This window comes from Spea bombifrons, chromosome 4 (assembly GCF_027358695.1).
Source record: "Spea bombifrons isolate aSpeBom1 chromosome 4, aSpeBom1.2.pri, whole genome shotgun sequence".
In the NCBI taxonomy this organism is placed as follows: Eukaryota; Metazoa; Chordata; class Amphibia; order Anura; family Pelobatidae; genus Spea; species Spea bombifrons.
The window spans coordinates 64,714,821-64,735,109 of NC_071090.1; the positions used below are offsets into that span (position 1 = coordinate 64,714,821).

The window sequence follows — 20,289 nt, forward strand, 5'->3', positions numbered from 1 at the left end:
CCAGGGCTGGGGCAAAGTGCTGGGTGCAAAGTGCTGAGTGCTGGGTGCAAAGTGCTGGGTGCAAAGTTCTGGGGCAAAGTGCTGGGTGCAAAGTGCTGGGTGCAAAGTGCTGGGTGCAAAGTGCTGGGTGCAAAGTGCTGGGTGCAAAGTGCCAGGGCTGGGGCAAAGTTTCTTGAACAGTAATAGTCCACCTCTTTTCAGAATGTTTGGGGTTATTTTGTTTCATAAATATTGTGTTTGGGTTCTTGTACTTTGAAAATATTGTTTTTTATTACATCATAACAAAATAAGAATGTTAATGTAAATTTTAAGTTGTTTTTTAACATCCAGTTCATTAAATTATTTTAAATAAACGAAAAATTTGCATATTGTTTTTTTTTATCCGATTAATCGATTAATCGAAAAAATAATCGGCCAACTAATCGATTATTAAAATAATCGTTAGTTGCAGCCCTAAAATACACATACATCGGCATGATGTACCTTTTTCCCCTTCCGAAAAAAAATACTGAGATTGTAACGGTAAAGTGGTTAAAAGATTGCCCCCCTGTCCCCCGGCCCAGCCCGCCCCTGAGCTGGACATCTGCCCCCTCATACACTCAAAAGGAATGTGTGTAGCCACTACCACTCTCACACAATTTGTAACATTTAACCCCATAACAACCAGAAGCGATTAGAGGGGATGTATTGTTTGAATCCTAACTGGCCTTTAAATTTCATTAGGTACTCATCAATACAAATTCCTCTCTGGGGGGTATAAACTGCAGCAATTTTGGTCTGGAAGTGGTTAATAAGGGGGGCAAATTTTAAAAAGGCTCTGGTTATGATCATTAAAATGTAAAAAGAGAAGGGGGGGCTCATATCTTGCCTAGTCATAGTCTGAGGTTGAAATAATGGGATATGTGCCCCAGTATAACCTTGATTATCCCCATTATCACGGTGAGTTCCCAGAATCAAAATCTGACGTAGTGTCAGGAGCACAGTCTCTATGAAACCTCTCCATGGTTTTTTAATTTTTTTTTTAGTCGTACCGAACCCTTAACTCTAATCCTTACCTAATAAATTCCCCAATAACTAATTCATTCCACACTAATAGCCACCCACACTATAGCAATTTATGAGGTCAAATACTGCAGATGAAAACACTGATCAGCAATAAAAAAAGGATTTTTATTTTATGACAAATCCCTCAGGACACAAAAGAACAGCCTACTCTGTCTCTCTTCAACTTACAACCATGAGTGAGGAGGAAAAAGGCAGAGTAACATAGAGAGATACAATGCTTATAAACATTGTAGCTGTCATTTTTCAGAGGCATGGGCTTGATTTGCATGGAATCATGAGCATGGAAATGTGGGGGATTGGCTCCAGAAAGATCGCTTGGGTTCTCGAGCAGTCATAGACAGACCCCCCATGATCCTGGCATTCAGTGCCACACAGGATCACGCATTAGTGGTGACGTACCAGGTATGTCCTCGGACTTCTAGGACCACTTCCGCATGATGTACCAGGTATGTCTGCCGCCGGGAAGGAGTTAACATTTTCTGCATTGTTTTATGTAATAAACCTTCAAATTAAATACTTGCTGATAGGCTAAAATGTATTTGTTTCACATACTGGATAGTGAAATTCATGTGTTGTGTAAGTGGAATGGCACCTTTAGATGTTATGTGAGTAAACCTTTAGGGGAATGAATAAGTGACAGATCTGCTGAGGTTTATTTACTTAGCATGCTAGGAAAGGCAGATTTAATATGGATCAAGAATGTAATTTGCCTGCTTCACAATTCCCAAAACAAATAGTACTATTATGCTGATCATATAGAACAAAAATGTGGTTTAGTAATTTCTGTATTACGTTTGGGTACTAAAGCAGGTATTGTAAAGGGGTATTGTTAAAATGTACTGCGAAAGAAGACATTTTAACTACTTGATTTATTTAACGTCTCGCTACTGTTTCATTGTAATGCATTGTCAATTTTGTATTCACAGGTTGCCAATTTATTAAGACTCTTCCACATTCCTCAAATAAGCTATGCTTCCACCAGTGCCAAACTTAGCGACAAGTCCCGTTATGACTATTTTGCAAGGACTGTGCCACCAGACTTCTACCAGGCAAAAGCAATGGCTGAAATCTTGCGTTACTTTAACTGGACATATGTCTCTACTGTCGCGTCTGAAGGAGACTATGGAGAGACAGGAATTGAAGCTTTTGAACAAGAAGCAAGAATGAGAAACATTTGTATCGCGACATCAGAAAAAGTTGGGCGATCAAATATTAAAAAGTCTTATGATAATGCTATACGGGAACTGCTTCAAAAGCCAAATGCTAAGGTGGTGGTTCTTTTTATGAGAAGCGATGACACCAGAGAACTTCTGGCAGCTGCCAACAGATTCAATGCTTCATTTACATGGATTGCTAGTGATGGATGGGGTGCCCAAGAAAGTATTATTAAAGGCAATGAACATATTGCTTATGGGGCAATAACTTTAGAGCTTGCATCACACCCGGTTAAAGAATTTGACAAGTATTTTAAAAGCCTTAATCCAAATAACAACCATCGCAATCCCTGGTTCAAGGACTTCTGGCAGCAAAAATTTCAGTGTAGTTTACAGAATAAAACCCCACATGCAAAGCCGTGTGACAAACGTCTCAATATCAACAGCTCCAACTACGAACAGGAGTCCAAAATCATGTTTGTGATCAATGCTGTTTATGCAATGGCCCATGCATTACACCAAATGCAGAGGACACTGTGTCCAAACACCACCGTTTTGTGTGATGCCATGAAGGTTCTAGACGGCAAAAAACTTTACAAGGATTATTTACTGAAAGTTAATTTTACAGGTAGGTTTTTAATTAACTTCTGTTGTTTGCAGCATTTGTCAGAGAAAGCTTTTCGGTTCCAAACTAATTAAGTAATGTGTTTTCTTTGTCTTTTATCCTACTTAATTTTCCATCTGTTAGCTCTGAATCTGGTACCGTTAGTTCAAACAAACATTATTTTGTACTGTTATTATACACAGTATAACATATTTGACGAATAAGGGCTTATTAAATATATTGTTTCTGTACTATAAAGATATATATCTGTATAGATAGAAAAATTCTATGTGCATGAATCCTTATTTTCTTTTGTGGATTTAATGTATATTGAAGAATAATGCAACCAAAGGCCTGTCAGTTTTCACTCCGCTATGTTATTATATTATTACTATAACTTTAATTCATGCCTCAGACAGAAATTATTTAGATATGTAAGTGTCGAAAACATTATAAAGAGGTTAAAGCTACAAAAACTATTTTTACTAGAAGTGCAATTAACCCGCCATGTTGTCTAAACCATGCAGCAGCAATCAGCAACTTAAGAATAGGGGAGGCATAGCCATTGGGCTTTGCCCTTTTGGTGGGTGTCAATGGAAGGAGAAGAGTAGAAACACAGGAATCCAGACCTTGCTAGGATCCCTGATCACCACCACCCTGCTGGCTGATCATCAGTATTGTGATCAGCAAAGCAGCAGTATGGAGCTCTGCTCTTGTATCACAGTGTAATTAGTATAAATGAAATACATAATAAAACCCAATGAGAATGCAACAAACATTTAAATTGAAAATAAAATATAAAATTATAATTATAGGGACCCCAGTGATGTCACCATGATATCACTGTGTTCCACAAACACTACCCCCAAAACAAGAAGTATTTAAAATATACAACATACAGTACTATGTAAGGAAGCAACATGGCCTTCTGAGATACATTTAAAAAAAATGTATATGTTATTGCTGTAATCAGGGAATGCTGCTGAACATAAATGTGTTCTGCAGAATAAATGCTAAATGAAATTGCATTTATTTTCCTAATAATGATTTTATTTTATGTATTTCTGTGAGTTAAATACTACTGCTGGGGTTCCTAACCTGTGGGGAGGTTTGGACTGACTCCAAGGGTGGTGTGAGTAGCCTCTCAACAATAAATTGCTTTATGCAAACTCATCCTGCCTTAGCCTAAATGTGGGGCCATTAAAACATGGGAGGCCTGGGTCATAAGATTTTTCACAAGGGAGGTGTGACATCAAAAAGGTTAAGAACCACTGCACTACTGGAAAAAAAAATGGTGCGGGACACCAAACATGGAAAAGGGATTAACCAAATTTATAGTAAAAATGGCAAAAAGCCATTAGGGTAGGACAATCTCTTAGCTCTGAAAGGGGTTAAGTAGATTGTTTCCCCCCTCCTTAGTACATCTTGGAAAATGACATGGATATGCATATATGATATTACTACACTACAAGAAATGTGAATGAGTAGGAGTTTCAGTATCTTGAAATCTTATAACAGCAGTGTAAACAAATGTGCTACTGTGACAAGCTGTTATGAAATTAAAACAGGATTATATTGTTTCATGCTTCTCAAATTCAATTTCTTTAACAAGATTAGAATGAATGTTAAAGTATTTCGCTCATGGAAAATAATAATTTTTCAATCTTGGCTTCATGGCTAAATCTGTAAGTATATAATCCATCTATACTTCTATGACAGTACCAGTTTAATTTACCCAGGGCTGATTTTAAAAAACAAAATGAGACCAGGACACTTGAATTTGGTCCATTAAGGCAGTGTTTTATAGCCTTAGGTTCACTGATGTCCTATGCAAGCACGGTTGTGCTCTGTGACCGCACAGGACTTCATGAGAATGGGGGCTGCACAGAGGACAATTGTCTGTGCAACTGCTCTGCAACACCTGAGAGGGGCCGCAGACCAGTCAGGGTGCCTATGCTGACCCCTGTCCACTGCCGAAAGCGGCTACAATGGGCACGTGAACATAAGAACTGGACCACGGAGCAATGGAAGAGGGTGGCCTGGTCTCATGAATCAGATTTTCTTTCAGATCACCTGGATGGCGGAGTGCGTGAGTGTCACTTGCCTGGAGAACACATGGCACCAGGATGCATCCTTGGAGGCCCCATCTTTTCTAATTATAGAAAATCAGTTAATTTATTGAGTTTAACAGAAAAGCATCAATGTTTCGGTCTGGATTTTTATCAAGACCATCTTGATAACTGTACGACTTTTATCAAGACCATCTTGATAACTGTACGATATCCAGAGCCAACTGTTGATTTTTTGTCAAACTGAAAAAATTACCTGATTTTCTAGAAATAGAAGTCCGGTGAGTGTGTGCTTATTATGGATTATTGTTTATTGGCTGCACTACACCCAGGCATTGAGAACTGGGTTGTCTATGAGTCCCCTAATACGTGCAGGTGGTATAGCTGCCCATTCGTCATGGCAAAATTACTACAGGTCATACAAAGTCTTTGGTCATCTCGAATGAACCTCACATCTGAGATCTCCCCAGAGTGGCTCGATGATATTAAGGTCAGGAGACTGTGATGGCCACTCCAGAACCTTCACCCTTTTCTGCTGTAACCACTGGAGGGTCAACTTCGCCTTGTGCTTAGGGTCATTGTCGTGCTGAAAAGTCCAAGAGTAGCTTTCGTGCAGAAGAATGCAAATTGTCTGTGTCAGTATTTTCTGATAACATGCTGCATTCACCTTGGCATCAATTTTCACAAGATTCTCTTTGCTTTTAGAGCTCACACATCCCCAAAACATCAGTGAACAACCACCATGCTTCACAGTGGGGATGGTATTCTTTTCGCTATAGGCCTTGTTGACCCCTCTCCAAACATAGCGCTTATGATTGTAACCATAAAGCTCTATTTTGGTCTCGCCACTCCAAATTACAGTGTGCCAGAAGCTTTAAGGTGTTTCAAGGTGTTGTCGTGTATATTGTAACTAGGCTTTTTTTGTGGAAAATTAGCACAGGTGGCCAGGATGAGGTCTTTGCGCTAGCGTGTTAATCATGCTTAGGGTTGGAGCTAGCTGCTGACAAGGACAGGGTTAGCCCCAGAGAGCACTAAAAGGGTTGGAAGTGGACATGCGCCGAATGCTGTCTGTATATTAAAAATTGCACATAATCAATGGAATGTTGTCCTTGTTTGCTTTTTCGAATGTGCACATTTGCTGATGCATGTGCATTTTGACAATATTCCCTCATTTTTTCGGATGTACAGATTATTAATGCATTTATTTATGGAAATATAAAACAAGCAAAATGTTCACCTTGTACAAATTAGTTGTAACTCAGCTGTTTCAGGACTCGAATATTAACAGTTTTGAAAAGAACTACAAAAGAACAATTGATTGACGAGAAAATAAAAGCTACGGGTAAATTCACCAGCTGGGGAATAGGATTCATTACAATACACAATTCACTTATGCATAACTAATACAGATTTTATACTACATACGTATAAGATGTAGAATCAACAATACTTCATTCCTTGCTAGTTTTAAAACCAAACATTGGGTATACGTTTACTGGGTATATTTGCTGTTTTGCGAAAAATGGCTGACCTTATTTTCGATCAGATATGATAGACAGGTGGCTATACTAGTAGCCAAACTGTCATTCAAATCTATTAATGAAAACTCACATGTAATACACTTCCACTACTACAATACAAATACCAGTGGTTCCAGGGCAGGATATATGTGCACTCAAGAGGTAGTCTGGTGGTAAAGCAAAGTTGAAGATTTTCATCGTGGGTTGATTCATTAAACAGTAAGTAACAGGCAGTGGGATAAAAAATTCATCGTAACTTGTCTCAGTGAGCACAAAGAGTCTGCAAACAGATGAGCAAGTCATCCAGAAAAAGGTACCAAATTACCAGGCAAAAGAGGAGTTATATAGTGCAGAGGTCAAGACTGGCAGTAGGAAAGCAAACTTAAAAAGGAAGTTAAAAGGCAGAATATTGCTCCAGGCTGAAGCCAACAGGTTATATATATATATATATATATATATATATATATATATGCCAGTAATGAGTAATACCCACCAAGTGTGATACAATCAGCCCAACAGAAAAGTGAGATACCTGAGATCTTCCTTAGGAACATGCCTCCTGGTGGGTACATGGGTAAGATCAAGACACAAATATAAAGTCCCATGTTCAATGTTTAATCAAGTGTCACAGTGTAAGGGACATAGTGTGTGGTACTCATTTATGCCTATTAGGAACTTTTTTCTTGTTTTTGTACCAAGCTACAAAAAACTTCGGACAATGAACAAAGTGTTTAATATAAAAAAATGTTGCTATAAATCTTTCTCTTATAGTGAGTTGTGTTTTTGTTATAAAACAGTATATAAGGCTCTAAGGACTTGAATGTCATGTTGTGTAACAATAGTATTGGCAATGGCCTAGAATCAACTTTAGGTTGACGCCACTGTTAGTATTACTGGAACGTGGAACATTTTATCTTTTTCTTGTGTCCTGTATAGCCCTGTCCCTAGACAAACAATATCCAGAATGCCTTTACACCTCTGATGTACATTCATAGTGACGTGTTGGTACACCTTCAGGGCAGACGGCAGTCTCACACAGGTCTGACTCATACAATATGATGTTCTCTAGGGGAAAGTCAGACTTACTTTCCTCTTTGTATGTTCTTACAATATATAGCAAACAAATACTTAAGCATGCAGCCATTGGGGTTAATTTACTAGGGAATCAAAATGGCCGCAGATTGTGTAGTCCTAAATGCAGATGCCTTGTCTAAGTTTCTAATTAATATGTCTTTGACTAGCTGATAATTTGTTTTGAATGAGGCAGAGACGGATTACATTTTTCTAATGCTACAATAAATAGGTGGTCAGTTGTGACAGGTGTCGATGGCTGCACCGTTGTGTTAATTTATGGATAAAGTCAAACCCCTTTGTTAGTTATTGCAAGCTGTGTTTTCTGTCTGTAATACCAATTTTGAAGGGATTGTACATTTAGTGCACAAACACAAAAATCTTTTGTACACATATTTTACATGAAGCTAGTGTATGTACCCATCATTAAAATGATATACACCTTTGCGCTCTGTTTTGTTCTCCCTCTCTGTCCCTTCTTTTTTCTCTCGCTTTCTTGCCCCTACTTTGTTTCTTATTCTCTCTTTCTACCTCTCTCCCTCTTTAATTTTCTTTCTTCTGACTTTCTTTTCTCTCTCTATCACCCTTTCTTTCCCCTTTATTCCTCTTCCGTTCTTTCTTCTTTCATTTTTTTTTTACTTCTATCCCTTCTTTCTCTCCCTCCCTCTCTCTTTTGGCTTTCTTGTCTATGTCTATCTCACTCTTTCCCCCTTTCTTCTCTCTAACTTCATTCTATTTTGTATTTCTCTCTCTCCCTTTCTTCTCTCCTTCCCTCTCCCGTATCATTTTTTCTTTTGTCTCCTTTCTTTCTTCTCTTTCCCTCTCTTTTTCTTTCATTCTCTCACTACCACAATACTATCAGACATACCCTTACCCCATCCCTGCACACATTATCTGGCAGCCCTCATTCCCCGTACTCTAGCTTACTATTTGGCAGCCTCTCCTTTGCAACTCTATCCAGGAGCACCTCTCTTCTAAAGCCCCCCAGTCTCAACCCCTTTTTCCCATACCTCCTCCGTGCCCTATCACCGTCTCTCTGCCCTTCATCACCATCTATTCTAAATATCCAACAGCATTACCAACCAGTCCCTGTTTCCTCCTCTGCATCATCACATAACACCCCATATGTTCACAACACTCTTTGCGATCGACCATCTCTCCCCTGTCTTACCATCTACATCCTCTGTCTCTCTCTTTTCCTAGCCTGGGCACTTTATTGGCTGCACTCTGATTGGACCTTAAGCCCTTACAGAGTGGCCAACAATTCCCAAAGTGGCAAGACTATTTTATATCTAGAGATTCATTTTTTTTAATGTTGAACATGATAATGTGTTATATTTGAACAATGCAGCAAGCCTGTCCAAATACTAAATCCAAACATATATGAAGCCAGTACATAGAACTATAAAAACATAGAATTTGATGAAAGTTAGGAACTATTTAGACCAACTAGTCTGCACATTTTCTGACTAAAACAGTGTATGTTTAAAAGCGTGTATGTTTAAATTACATTACCTACATTAACCTATAGCACTCATGCTGGAGGGCTGGAGAAGCATTTTTGCATTTCTCCTTCTCCACAAATCTTTCTGAACCTCTCGTGCACTTCTGCATAAAAGGTAGAGCCAGGGAGACAGCCTCTCCCCGTTCCTCTAATCGGGGAGAGGATGTGCCCAGAAGCCCACCCATTTCCGAGTGCAAAGAGAGAAGCAGGAATGTGGCTGTATCGAGGTGAATGAGTGAAGGAAGGAGGGAGGAGGTAAGGGAGAAAGTAAGGGAGGGGCTGGGAATATTCATGTATGAATGTGTGTATGCATGAATGTGTAAACGATGTGTGAGCATGGATGGGTCTGAATAAGTGTGTGTGAGCATGGATGTGTAAGTGTTTTTATGTGAGCAGGGCCGGCCGAAGACTTAACGCCGCCTGGGGCGAAGTTTAAAACGCCGCCCCCCCCCGCCGACGCCGGGGGGGGGCGACATTTTAAACTTCGCCGACCCCATAATCCCCATAATACGATCCCCCCCCCCGGTACTTACCTTTAAACAGTCCTGCGGCGAGTCTCCCTGGCCTGCCACGGTGCCGGCTTGTAATGCTGAGCGCCGGAAATTGACGTCACTTCCGGCGCTCTGCATTACAAGCCGGCACCGGGACCGAACAGGGAGACTCGCCGCAGAGGAGAGAGAGAGAGGGGCGCCGAGCGGGTAAGCGAAAACCACTCGGTGCCCCTCTCTCTCTCCTCCGCTTCAAAAAAAAAAAAAAAAAAAAAAGCGCTTGGGGCGGCAAAGTGCCGCCCCTTCTAAAGTGCCGCCTGGGGCAATTGCCCCAGTCTGCCCCATTATAGGGCCGGCCCTGTATGTGAGTATGGATGTGTGTGTGAGAACATGGCTGTATATGTTTGTGTGGATGTATGCAAACATGCTTGCACAAATTATACACCTTTACTCATACTCACTAACACATACATTTGCACACACAATTAGATATGCATTCTATCACATAACCAATTGTACATGCATGCTCACACACACACATACAATTACACATGCATGTTCTCACACACACAATTACACATGCATGATCACACACACAATTAGACATCAGTGCTCACACACAGACACAATTATACATTTATGCTCACACACAATTGGACATCCATGCTCTCACACACACACAATTAGACATCCATTCTCCCATACACACACAATCAGACATCCATGCTCTCACACACACAATCAGACATCCATGCTCACAAATACAATTAGACATCCATGCTAACAGTCATACATACATACATACAAACAAATAAGCATACATCCCCACCCTCGCTTACCTCTCCCAGCTCCTGCAGCTTTCTGTCCAGCTGCTTCCCCCAGGACGAGAAGACACGAACAAGGGGTCGCAGGGGTCACACCGGGCCCCCTAGAGACACTGGCCTCATCACACCTGCGATCGCTGCGACCCCTGTAGTTATGCCAGTGTAGGAAGACATTGAAAGAGCCTGAGTGAGAGTGTGAAAGCAAAAGAGAGTGAATTTATTAATTATGACATTATGGATGTGGGTGTGGTTTTAGTGCGTTTAGTGTGGGGTTGTGGGGGAGTCAGCATTTCATCCTTGGACACTGCTAGCACAATGTCTTGGGCTGGCCCTTGGTGAGGAGGGCCCTGCCCAAATAACAAAAGGGCATCACGTAAACCTATTGAAAAGTAAAAACAAAAAGGTATGTTAAAAGCAGTGGCGTCTCCAGCTTTAATATTTAGGGGGGGCACATGGGGGGCCAGGGACCAAAGTAGGGGGGCCAAATATAAAACAGTACATATACACATATATATATATATATATATATAAATATATATATATACATATATACACACACACGTTAGACGTGCATTTTTAACTACATAATATGCACTTATCACTTTGAAGTAAAGACCGCGATTGAAATATGATTTCAAAATAACAGCTAAAGTGACAGTTATTTTTCATTCTTTAATATTAGCCCCTGCTGACAATATATATAAATATTAGACCCTGCTTCCGATATATATTAATATTAACCCCTGCTGTGGATATATATTAATATTAGCCCCTGCTGCGGATATATAATTATATTATACCCTGCTGCCGATATACATAAAAATTATACCCTGCTGCCAACATATATTAATATTAGCCCCTACTGCTGATATATATTATTAGTCCCTGCAGCCAATATATATAAATATTAGCCCCTGCAACCAATATTTATTGATAATAGGCCCTGCAGCCAATATGAATATAAATACTAGACCCTGCTGCCAATATATATATATATATATATATCTATATATATATAAATATTAGCCCCTGCTTCCGATATATATATTAATATTAGCCCCTGCTTCCGATATATATTAATATATATATATATTAATATATATATATATATTAATATTAGCTCCTGCTGCTGATATATATTAATATTAGACCCTGCTGCCGGTATATATTATTAGTCCCGGCTTCCGATATATATTAATATTAGCCCCTGCAGCAAATATATATTAATATTAGACCCTGCTGCCAAAACATATATAGATATTTACCCTGCTGCCAATATATTTTATAGTGAAAATATTGGACCCTACCCAAGCATTTTCTTGGGCCCCCTAGCATGCATCAACGCTCCCTAGCATGCATGGGCGTAGGAACCCCTAAAAATCTGGGGGGGATAGCATTTTTACTGGTAAGGTATACCTGACCATTTCACCAACAGGGACTTTTATGACATTGCATTATAAATAAATAGAGATTAATATGTAGTTGGTCCCCCTTTGCAGCTATAACGGCTTCCACTCTTCTGGGAACGATTTCCACAAGATTTTGGAGAGTTTCTGTGGGGAATTTTTGCAACCTTGCCTTTATGGACCTTGTTTTGTACTCTGGGGCACAGTCATGATGGAATAGAAAAGGACCCTCCCCAAAACTGTTCCCACAAAGTTAGAAGCATAGTGTTGTCCAAAATATCTTGGTTTATCACCTTCAGCTCATAAAACGTTCTACTAGATGAATGGGAGAAAATTCCCACAGAAACAGAAAAATCTTACAACCACAGATGGACCCCGCTGGACACGGCCACAGAGACTACTATGATGTATTGAAGGATCCATCTAAGACTCCTAACACGTCATGCACACAGGAACATATCCGCACACTTAGACACTTGAATAACATACATACACATGCACACACTAACAAACACACACACACACACAATAATACACCCCAAAACAATCCCACCCTAATATACCTAGACACATGCCCACTATAACACACCTGGAAACAGACTAACATACCCATAAAAACAGATGTGCACAATAACATACCCACAAACATACGCTATCACACCCAGACACGCATTCAAACACATCCTTCACTTACTCTGCCTACCCCTAGATTTAACACGTGGCGCTTTGTATTAGTGATGCCCTAGACCAAGTAGCACCCCGCAATATTCTCTTGTGTCCAAATGCTACATACAGTGACACACACACTCATTTTAACCAGAAATAGGCCTGGATTTAACCCTAGGTGCCCCTGAGTTAAACATGTGTTACAGGGAATCATTGTCTTCCCTTTAAGTACGACATGACTGCTCATACACACACATATGCACTGCTCTTACGCATGCCTGCCCACAAAAACACATATATACGCTGCAATTGCCTGCACATACACACTTGCCAGTACTCACACATATGCACTACCCTTATACACGCCTGCCCAAACATACATAAACTGCTCACACACACATGCCTCCCCATAAATATACACTGCCCTTGCACATACTTACACAGACGTATACACTATAAGACAAATACACTCCTTATATACACACATATACACTGCCCATACAGACAGACACATATACACTGCCCATACACACGTATGCACATACAGTGCCCATATATGCGCGTGCCCATACATGCACATATACACACCTGCCCTATACACACACATATGCCTGCCCAAGTGCCCATACACATTCATAAACATTGCCCGAATACATGCCTCACCATTTCTATATGCACACACACATATCTACCATCAGACCCCCCCTCGTTTTGCACATCAGACCCCCCCTCGTTTTGCACATCAGACCCCCCCTCGTTTTGCACATCAGACCCCCCCTCGTTTTGCACATCAGACCCCCCCCCTCGTTTTGCACATCAGACCCCCCACTCGTTTTGCACATCAGACCCCCCCCCTCGTTTTGCACATCAGACCCCCCCCCTCGTTTTGCACATCAGACCCCCCCTCGTTTTGGACATCAGACCCCCCCTCGTTTTGGACATCAGACCCCCCCTCGTTTTGGACATCAGAACCCCCCTCGTTTTGCACATCAGACCCCCCCTCGTTTTGCACATCAGACCCCCCCTCGTTTTGCACATCAGACCCCCCCCCTCGTTCTTCACATCTCTTACCTTTCTCTTCTTCCTTTCTGCTTTCTCTTCTTCCTTTCTGCTTTCTCTTCTTCCTTTCTGCTTTCTCTTCTTCCTTTCTGCTTTCTCTTCATCCTTTCTGCTTTCTCTTCCTCCTTTCCTTCTGGTTTGCCGCTCACTCTGTTTATGCTGAGCGCCGGGGCTGGGATATAAACGTCATATCCCATCGCCCGGCGCTCAGTGACAGAGAGCACACGGATCTCCCCAACCAGTCCTGCACGCTGCAGCTGCTGATCGGGCAGCACCACTTACAGCCCTGGGGGGGATTTCTCTATTATCGGTCCCCCCCTTCGGTTTTACAGCAGCTCAATATGCCGGCACACCGGGAAATGTCCCGGTTTCCCGGCGGTGAGCCGGGTCAATTGGGGGGGCACACTGGGGGGCACAGCATAATGTAGGGGGGGCCATGGCCCCCTCTGGCCCCCCCCTGCCGACGCCACTGGTTAAAAGCAAATTAAATTTTCCTTTAACTTTACATTGGATTCTATTCTATCAATAGGGTACTCAACTGAATGACCTGAATAAACCTTAATTGGCCTCACCGGTGTAACAAAAATTCAACAGCCTGGCTAAAATTCATAGAACGATCGTTCATTCTATGATATGACTGCACAGAAATACTACATGAAAACCATAGGAAACCCTTCCATTTAAGTGTCTGAACACCTAAGATGGATACATTTTTGCCTGTAAATTTCAGACTGTAAAATCCTTCATCTAACCTTCACTAGAACTGACTAAATTAAATGTAGTCATTATGCAAGGCCCAATAAAACACACTGCACATTTGGTTGGGAATGTTTCTTATTTATAAATACTTTATCGTTTTTTGCCGGTACCTTTTCTATCTAATGAAAACTAATCTTTATACTTTATTAACCACTTTAGATGACAAGAATAATTTAAACTTTCACTTCGCTAGGTTGTCTGATACACAGTGCAGACTGTAGATGACATGTCTCTGTAATAATCAAATTAAGCAGCTGCATTTACCGATCGCCACCAGCAATATACATCATGTGCTGCACAGTCCATTAGTTCATTAAAGCCTGAGGATTTAACAAACACATATCGCATGGCCTCTGTCACAGTTTACAGTAATTTGGATTGAGCAAGAGAACCCCTGTAGATACATGCTGTTAATTCTAATGTTTCACAATGTCCTTTCACCAAAGTTTTTTTATTATTTTTTTTACTTTTGCAGCACACTAAATGGTATGATACCACTTATGTTAGGGAACAACTAAAGGCTCATTATGTGGATATTGTTTATGATTAGTGTTGATGATGCTGATATTGTCTAAAAACTGAGAAAACATCAGCTAATGTGCTAACTGCAAAAACTAAAAATGATACAAGGGAGGAAAGTGCTACATGACCTTACTTTCTCATAAACTTTAGGAAATTTTTTATGAAACTTCTTAATACCATGACTTCTTGGGGCACTGGTTTTTGATTATTTGTTATGCAAATTTTATGAAAATATTACAGATTTTGTCTCGGTTTAACGGTTGGATCAATGCAGCATACATGCTGGTTTCTAGGGACCATGATGTATCACTGAAGCGACATCATCAGTAATGTTTGGTTGTGTCATATTAGTAATACAGAATTGGTAATTTGCCTAAGACTTAATAAGGTCATGAAATGCAATGCTGGTTTTTCTGACCTGGCAGCACATGAATATTGCATATTGAGTCACATATCACAAAATAGAAATGGGGCGACAATTTACAAAATAAAATAGTATTTTGGCATTCAAAAATAACAGAGATGGTATTTGTAGTACTGAATTTCATTATGAAACTGTAATATTGTACGGAGTAAGGGGAAAATACATTTTTTAAGTGTAAAACTGCATATCACAGAACTACTTCTAGTTAATAAGATTAACATTCAGTGGTGATTTTAGTTGTTCGGGATCAAGAGATAAAGATTTAATAAATGTAATTTAATTGACACTAAATTATGAATAGTAATCTTATTGATAATATTCATAATGTCAGTTGTAATGTTATTGTTATTTTTCTCTTATTATATAGCTCTATTTTTGCCATCCTCTGTAAAATGCTCATTCCTTTCCCTTAGTTATCCTAGTACATGCTATAAAGTTATATGTAGTTAGATGTAGCTTATAAATTAGATTCCCCAGCTGTTCTATAACTGACTATACACTATAAATTAGGAAAGCCTATTAGTTTCAGATTAGGCATTAAGAAGAAACAATATGTTTATTAGCCTAAATGTTCATAAATTAGTGGTTTGCCTAGTGTAAGGGTGTTTGTCTAATTGCAGCTTCACTTGCCTTTCTACATGTCAAAGTCACTGAATCCCAAGTGCGGATAGTAAAAGCGAAGGAGTTCACATTCAAAGTTTGATACAGTGAATGAGCAGGAAACTTGGCAGTGTGCCAGACTCTAGCCAATGTCAGTATGGTCAGAGATTTGAAGATTACATAAAAATGAACATTGTGTCCTTAAGCTATATTATGCTTTACTGGTTAACATTTTGTTCTGCAATATACCGGTAGAACTGTTTTCATCTGGAACTTTTAGGCCACAACCAACTTGTCCACGATGCTGAAGTTGGCTTCCTAATTGGCCAGCTTCGTATTCAAAACAAAATCCTCTGTTATCAAGGTTAGTTATCGTATAGGACAGTAGTATGATGTATATGTAAGATAGTGATGTATGAGGAGTGATAGGTTTGAACTAGAATTTGGGTTGTATGGTTCCAATTCAACAATGCTGAAGTTAGCTTTTTCTTCGGCCAGCTTCTTATTGAAAAGAGAAAGTATTTTGTTTTATAAATCAATACAACAATAATACTTTTGTACAACACAGATATTACAACAGATCCACGACCAATAGACGCTGCAAGCATGTATGAAATCATTGGTATGTTAGATTAAAAAGGTGGCACACTTGGCAATAATTTACATAAGGTTTGAATAAGTAATTGAAGATTATGAGGGGTTAAAATCCATTGGCCCACCAACATTACAGTATGGATATGAAGGGTCAACTCTCATACATAAAATACAGCTGATCTAAGCCTGGCCCAAAAACCCCATGATTTTTAAGCATTTTGAATAATTAACTGAAGAGTTTGTGGGGTGAATGTCCATTGGGCCACCAACATGACCAATACGTATACAAGGGACCCAATGCTTCACATAAAACACAGCTTATTCCAGCCTGGACCAAAAGCTATCTTGCCGATGAAAAGGGTGCCCGCTGTGTCAATCCCCAGAATTTAAGCATTTTAAATAACTGATTGAGGATTCTGATGGAATAAAATCCATTGGGCCACCATAATTACACTACAAATACGAAAAGACCAATTCCCTACATTAAACACAGCTGAATGTAGCCTGGTCCAAAAAAGGGTGCCCAGTGTGCCAGCCCCCTGGTTGTATACATTTAAAAAAAAAAGTAGCTGAAGATCCAGATCCATTGGAGCCATAAAAAGGGTTGTCCACTGTGTCAACCGCCAATGTTTTAGGCATTTTGAATTAGTGCATTTTAAGAGGTTAAGATCCATTAGGCCACCAACATTACCATATAGATAAAAAGAGTCCACTTCCCATCATAAAACCCAGCTGATTTCCGCCTGGCCCAATCCTAATCACTATCTCACACTATCTCACATATGCATCAAACTACTGTCCTATACAATTACCTTGATAATAACCTTGATAACAGAGGATGCTCCCCTTAATTCCCTTGTAGATGAAAGTATACTGTTTTTGAAAAATGCATATTTTCAGTATTTTCTAGCATTGCCTCTATATTAGTTTATATTATTCAGCATGTCACTTGTGTTACTTCCAGCTTAGTTCTAATTAGACTTGGGCGCCCGGCCAACTCTTCGTGTTCATCTTTGTTCCTGTGTTCGGTTGGGGCGAATATTTGTGTACATTCTTCATGTTCGTTTTTTGTAGAAGAGGTTAATACGGGGTTAACATGGTACGCACTACGCAGCAACTTTGGCGCCAGGGTTTTAGAGGTCTGCACCTGCACTTTATTGGTTGATGGTAGACGAGCCCCCTGCTAGTGACCAATAGTCACTTGTACAGACTTTTAAAATCCTGATGCCGAAACTCGGCCTGGGGAGACCACTGGTCTCCCCGCTTCAGAAGTTAAAGGTCCGTACAAGCGACAATTAGAGTCGCTCATACGGACCTTTAACTCTTGGAGCGGGGAGACCATTTTTGCAGTCGCCATGTTCCTTTCTTCGGTATTCGGGCTGAACAACAAAAATGCACCCTTCATGTTCGTTTTCATGTTCACCCGAATAAGAATGCACAAGTCTGATAGTGGTTTCATTTGCACCGTAAAAAGGAATCTGTATAATGGATAAATAGCAATTGAAGTTGAAATGGGCTGATGTTTTTTTTTTTGGGGGGGGGCTAATTTTAAAGATGCCCATTATATGAGGTGCTTTCAACGATAATTATTATGATTAAAATTAGTTTGTTTGCATGCCTTTAGTAATATCGGTGAGGATGGCTAAATAATGATTAGTTTTTTTTATTAGCATAGCCATAAATTAAATAATTGTTACATTTACTGATACTACATTAGTGGGGTCTGTGTTCTTAACAATTCCTATTTATGTCACACCCTTCCTGTAAATGTCAGTTACCTGCTTGACTGCAGAGCAGATGAACACCAAAGTGATGGCTTCCATTTTCAAATCTCTAGTAAGACATTATCTGCTTCCCAGCTATTTATTACCAGCATTTTGCCATAATTGGGAATTAAGTGTGCAATAATCATTCCACACTGTAAAGATGGATGTCACTCATCAGTGCATTGAAATCAGCTATATTTTGAAGATCCTGAAGTGAAGGTGGCAATTAGTTGAAAAAGGCTTTTTTTTATCAATGAGACATTGCTGAGGTGGCTGGGACAGCTTTCAAAACAGAAAATCCTGACTAGTGGGAAATCAATGTGAGTTGACATATCTGTGACAGATAGCACCAGAGCTTGGATGGCAGGAAGTGTGGAGCGAGCCAGTTGACATATAAGAATGAAGAGGGAATGATCAAACTATTCTCTGCTTGTCAGGCTGCTCAGTTTCTCTTTATAGGGAGATCTGCACTCCCCAGTGGGGGAGTTAAGAGAGTTGGAAGACTAAAAGGGTTACTAGTAGTATGAGGGTTTTTTCAGGTACACAGAGCAATGCCATCAAAGGTGACTGCTTTCATCCCAAGCTGAGAGGTACACACTTTGTTCCATTTAAGCTCTTATTAGAATGCAGACATCAATGCAGACAACTAGGGGCAGCTCTAAAATTGTTGATTCAACCTTTTGTATTCATAAGAACCTCTGCTCTGTAGAACACGATGAGATATTGGAAAATAAAAATGACCCCTTCTCTGTCGGATAAGCCTGTAACACTTACATAGAAATGCAAATACATACTCGTTGACAATGAATTATTTTTAACCCAAGTTTAAAAACAAAATCATTCTTCTAGGAACATCAGGAAAAAATGTCACACTTTGATGTTACTTGCTCATATTTCCAAGCATTTTTATTATGCAGCCATGTACAGGAGATCTGTACCTGCATTATGTTATCTTATTTATCACATGTGCCTTTTATTCTGATGCCATGATAAAGCTTTAAGTATGCATATAGCCATTTTTAAAGTGTGCCACACAGCACAATAATCTCATTTAGGTCTAGACAACCTGTGGTCCTCGGTTGGATACTGAGTTTAGCTTTAGGGGCTTATTCTTTGCAATACCCAGCACAGTCTAAATGAGCCAACCATTATTCTTTGTAGTCACTATAATCATAGACCAAATAGAAACCCAAAACTTATCCAGAATTTTCAACTTCCCTGTGTAACCTATACCAAAGCAGTCATTTGAGCTTTGGTATACTAACAAGAAAAGGCATCAGCTCGAATTAGTGGGAAGCTCAAATGAGTGTACAATATGTAGAAAGGAAATTCAGACTGTATTGGCTGAAGAAGGGGAGTTCCAAGGTGGGATCTGTGGCCTTGTTCCCAGTTGTGGCTTACTGTAATTACATTGACACCCTGCATGTTATTTAAGATTAAAGGGGTGTTTAATTACATAGAAACTTTCTCTCCGTGTCCCAAGGTTATTGCACCGGTCTGAAAGGGGATATTCTCAGGGTCACATCATCTGAAGCTGTTGCCTTCACAGCTGCAGTGTGTTAGAAGTGGGAAGAACATTTTCTAATTTAGCTAATATGAAACCTTTGCTTACTGAATTGCATTAAATTGCTATATGAGACTTTGGTCTCTTATTCAGGTATGTTATACATGTCTAAGCATGACAGTTAGTGCTTTTCTTGCTGCTATTTTAAAGATGAGATGTGCGTGAATTTACAAATTACTTATTTTTTAATTACTTCTCAACATTACTTTCTCAGACCATTTGTCATATTGCAGTGATTTGCTAATAATAATTGGCTATTAAAGGGTTAATATGTAAAAACATCAGACAGGCAGGTAAATGTGGACTTGGTTTTGCATGTCCCCAGACCAGAAGATACCAACCCTAGTTAAAATAGGACACCATGTCTTGCTTTCATTAACTGTCGGTTTTAAGATAGGTTTAACTCTTATTGACACAGCATATTAGTCGCCATCCAAGAGCTGCATAATGAACTGTGTTCCTTGACATCTGTTACTTCTATAGCACATATCAGCACATTTAAAATATCGACATCGGCATACATTACAGTACAGCACATTTAACCCTCTGGTTGTCATAGTGCATTGAACAACCCACTGGCACTAAAAGAGTTGCCTCTACAGCCATAACTATTGTATATTCCTGGTGCAA

General features: G+C 39.8%; 1 protein-coding gene across 1 annotated transcript in view; it reads left to right on the forward strand.

Annotated features, from left to right (window-relative positions):
• Positions 1 to 20,289, forward strand: part of GRM3 (glutamate metabotropic receptor 3) — a 118,052-nt gene that overhangs the window by 75,403 nt on the left and 22,360 nt on the right. Inside the window, exon 3 of the mRNA XM_053462152.1 lies at positions 1,992 to 2,847. Coding sequence (XP_053318127.1) covers positions 1,992 to 2,847 — 856 coding nt within the window. The remainder of the gene's footprint in view (positions 1 to 1,991; positions 2,848 to 20,289) is intronic.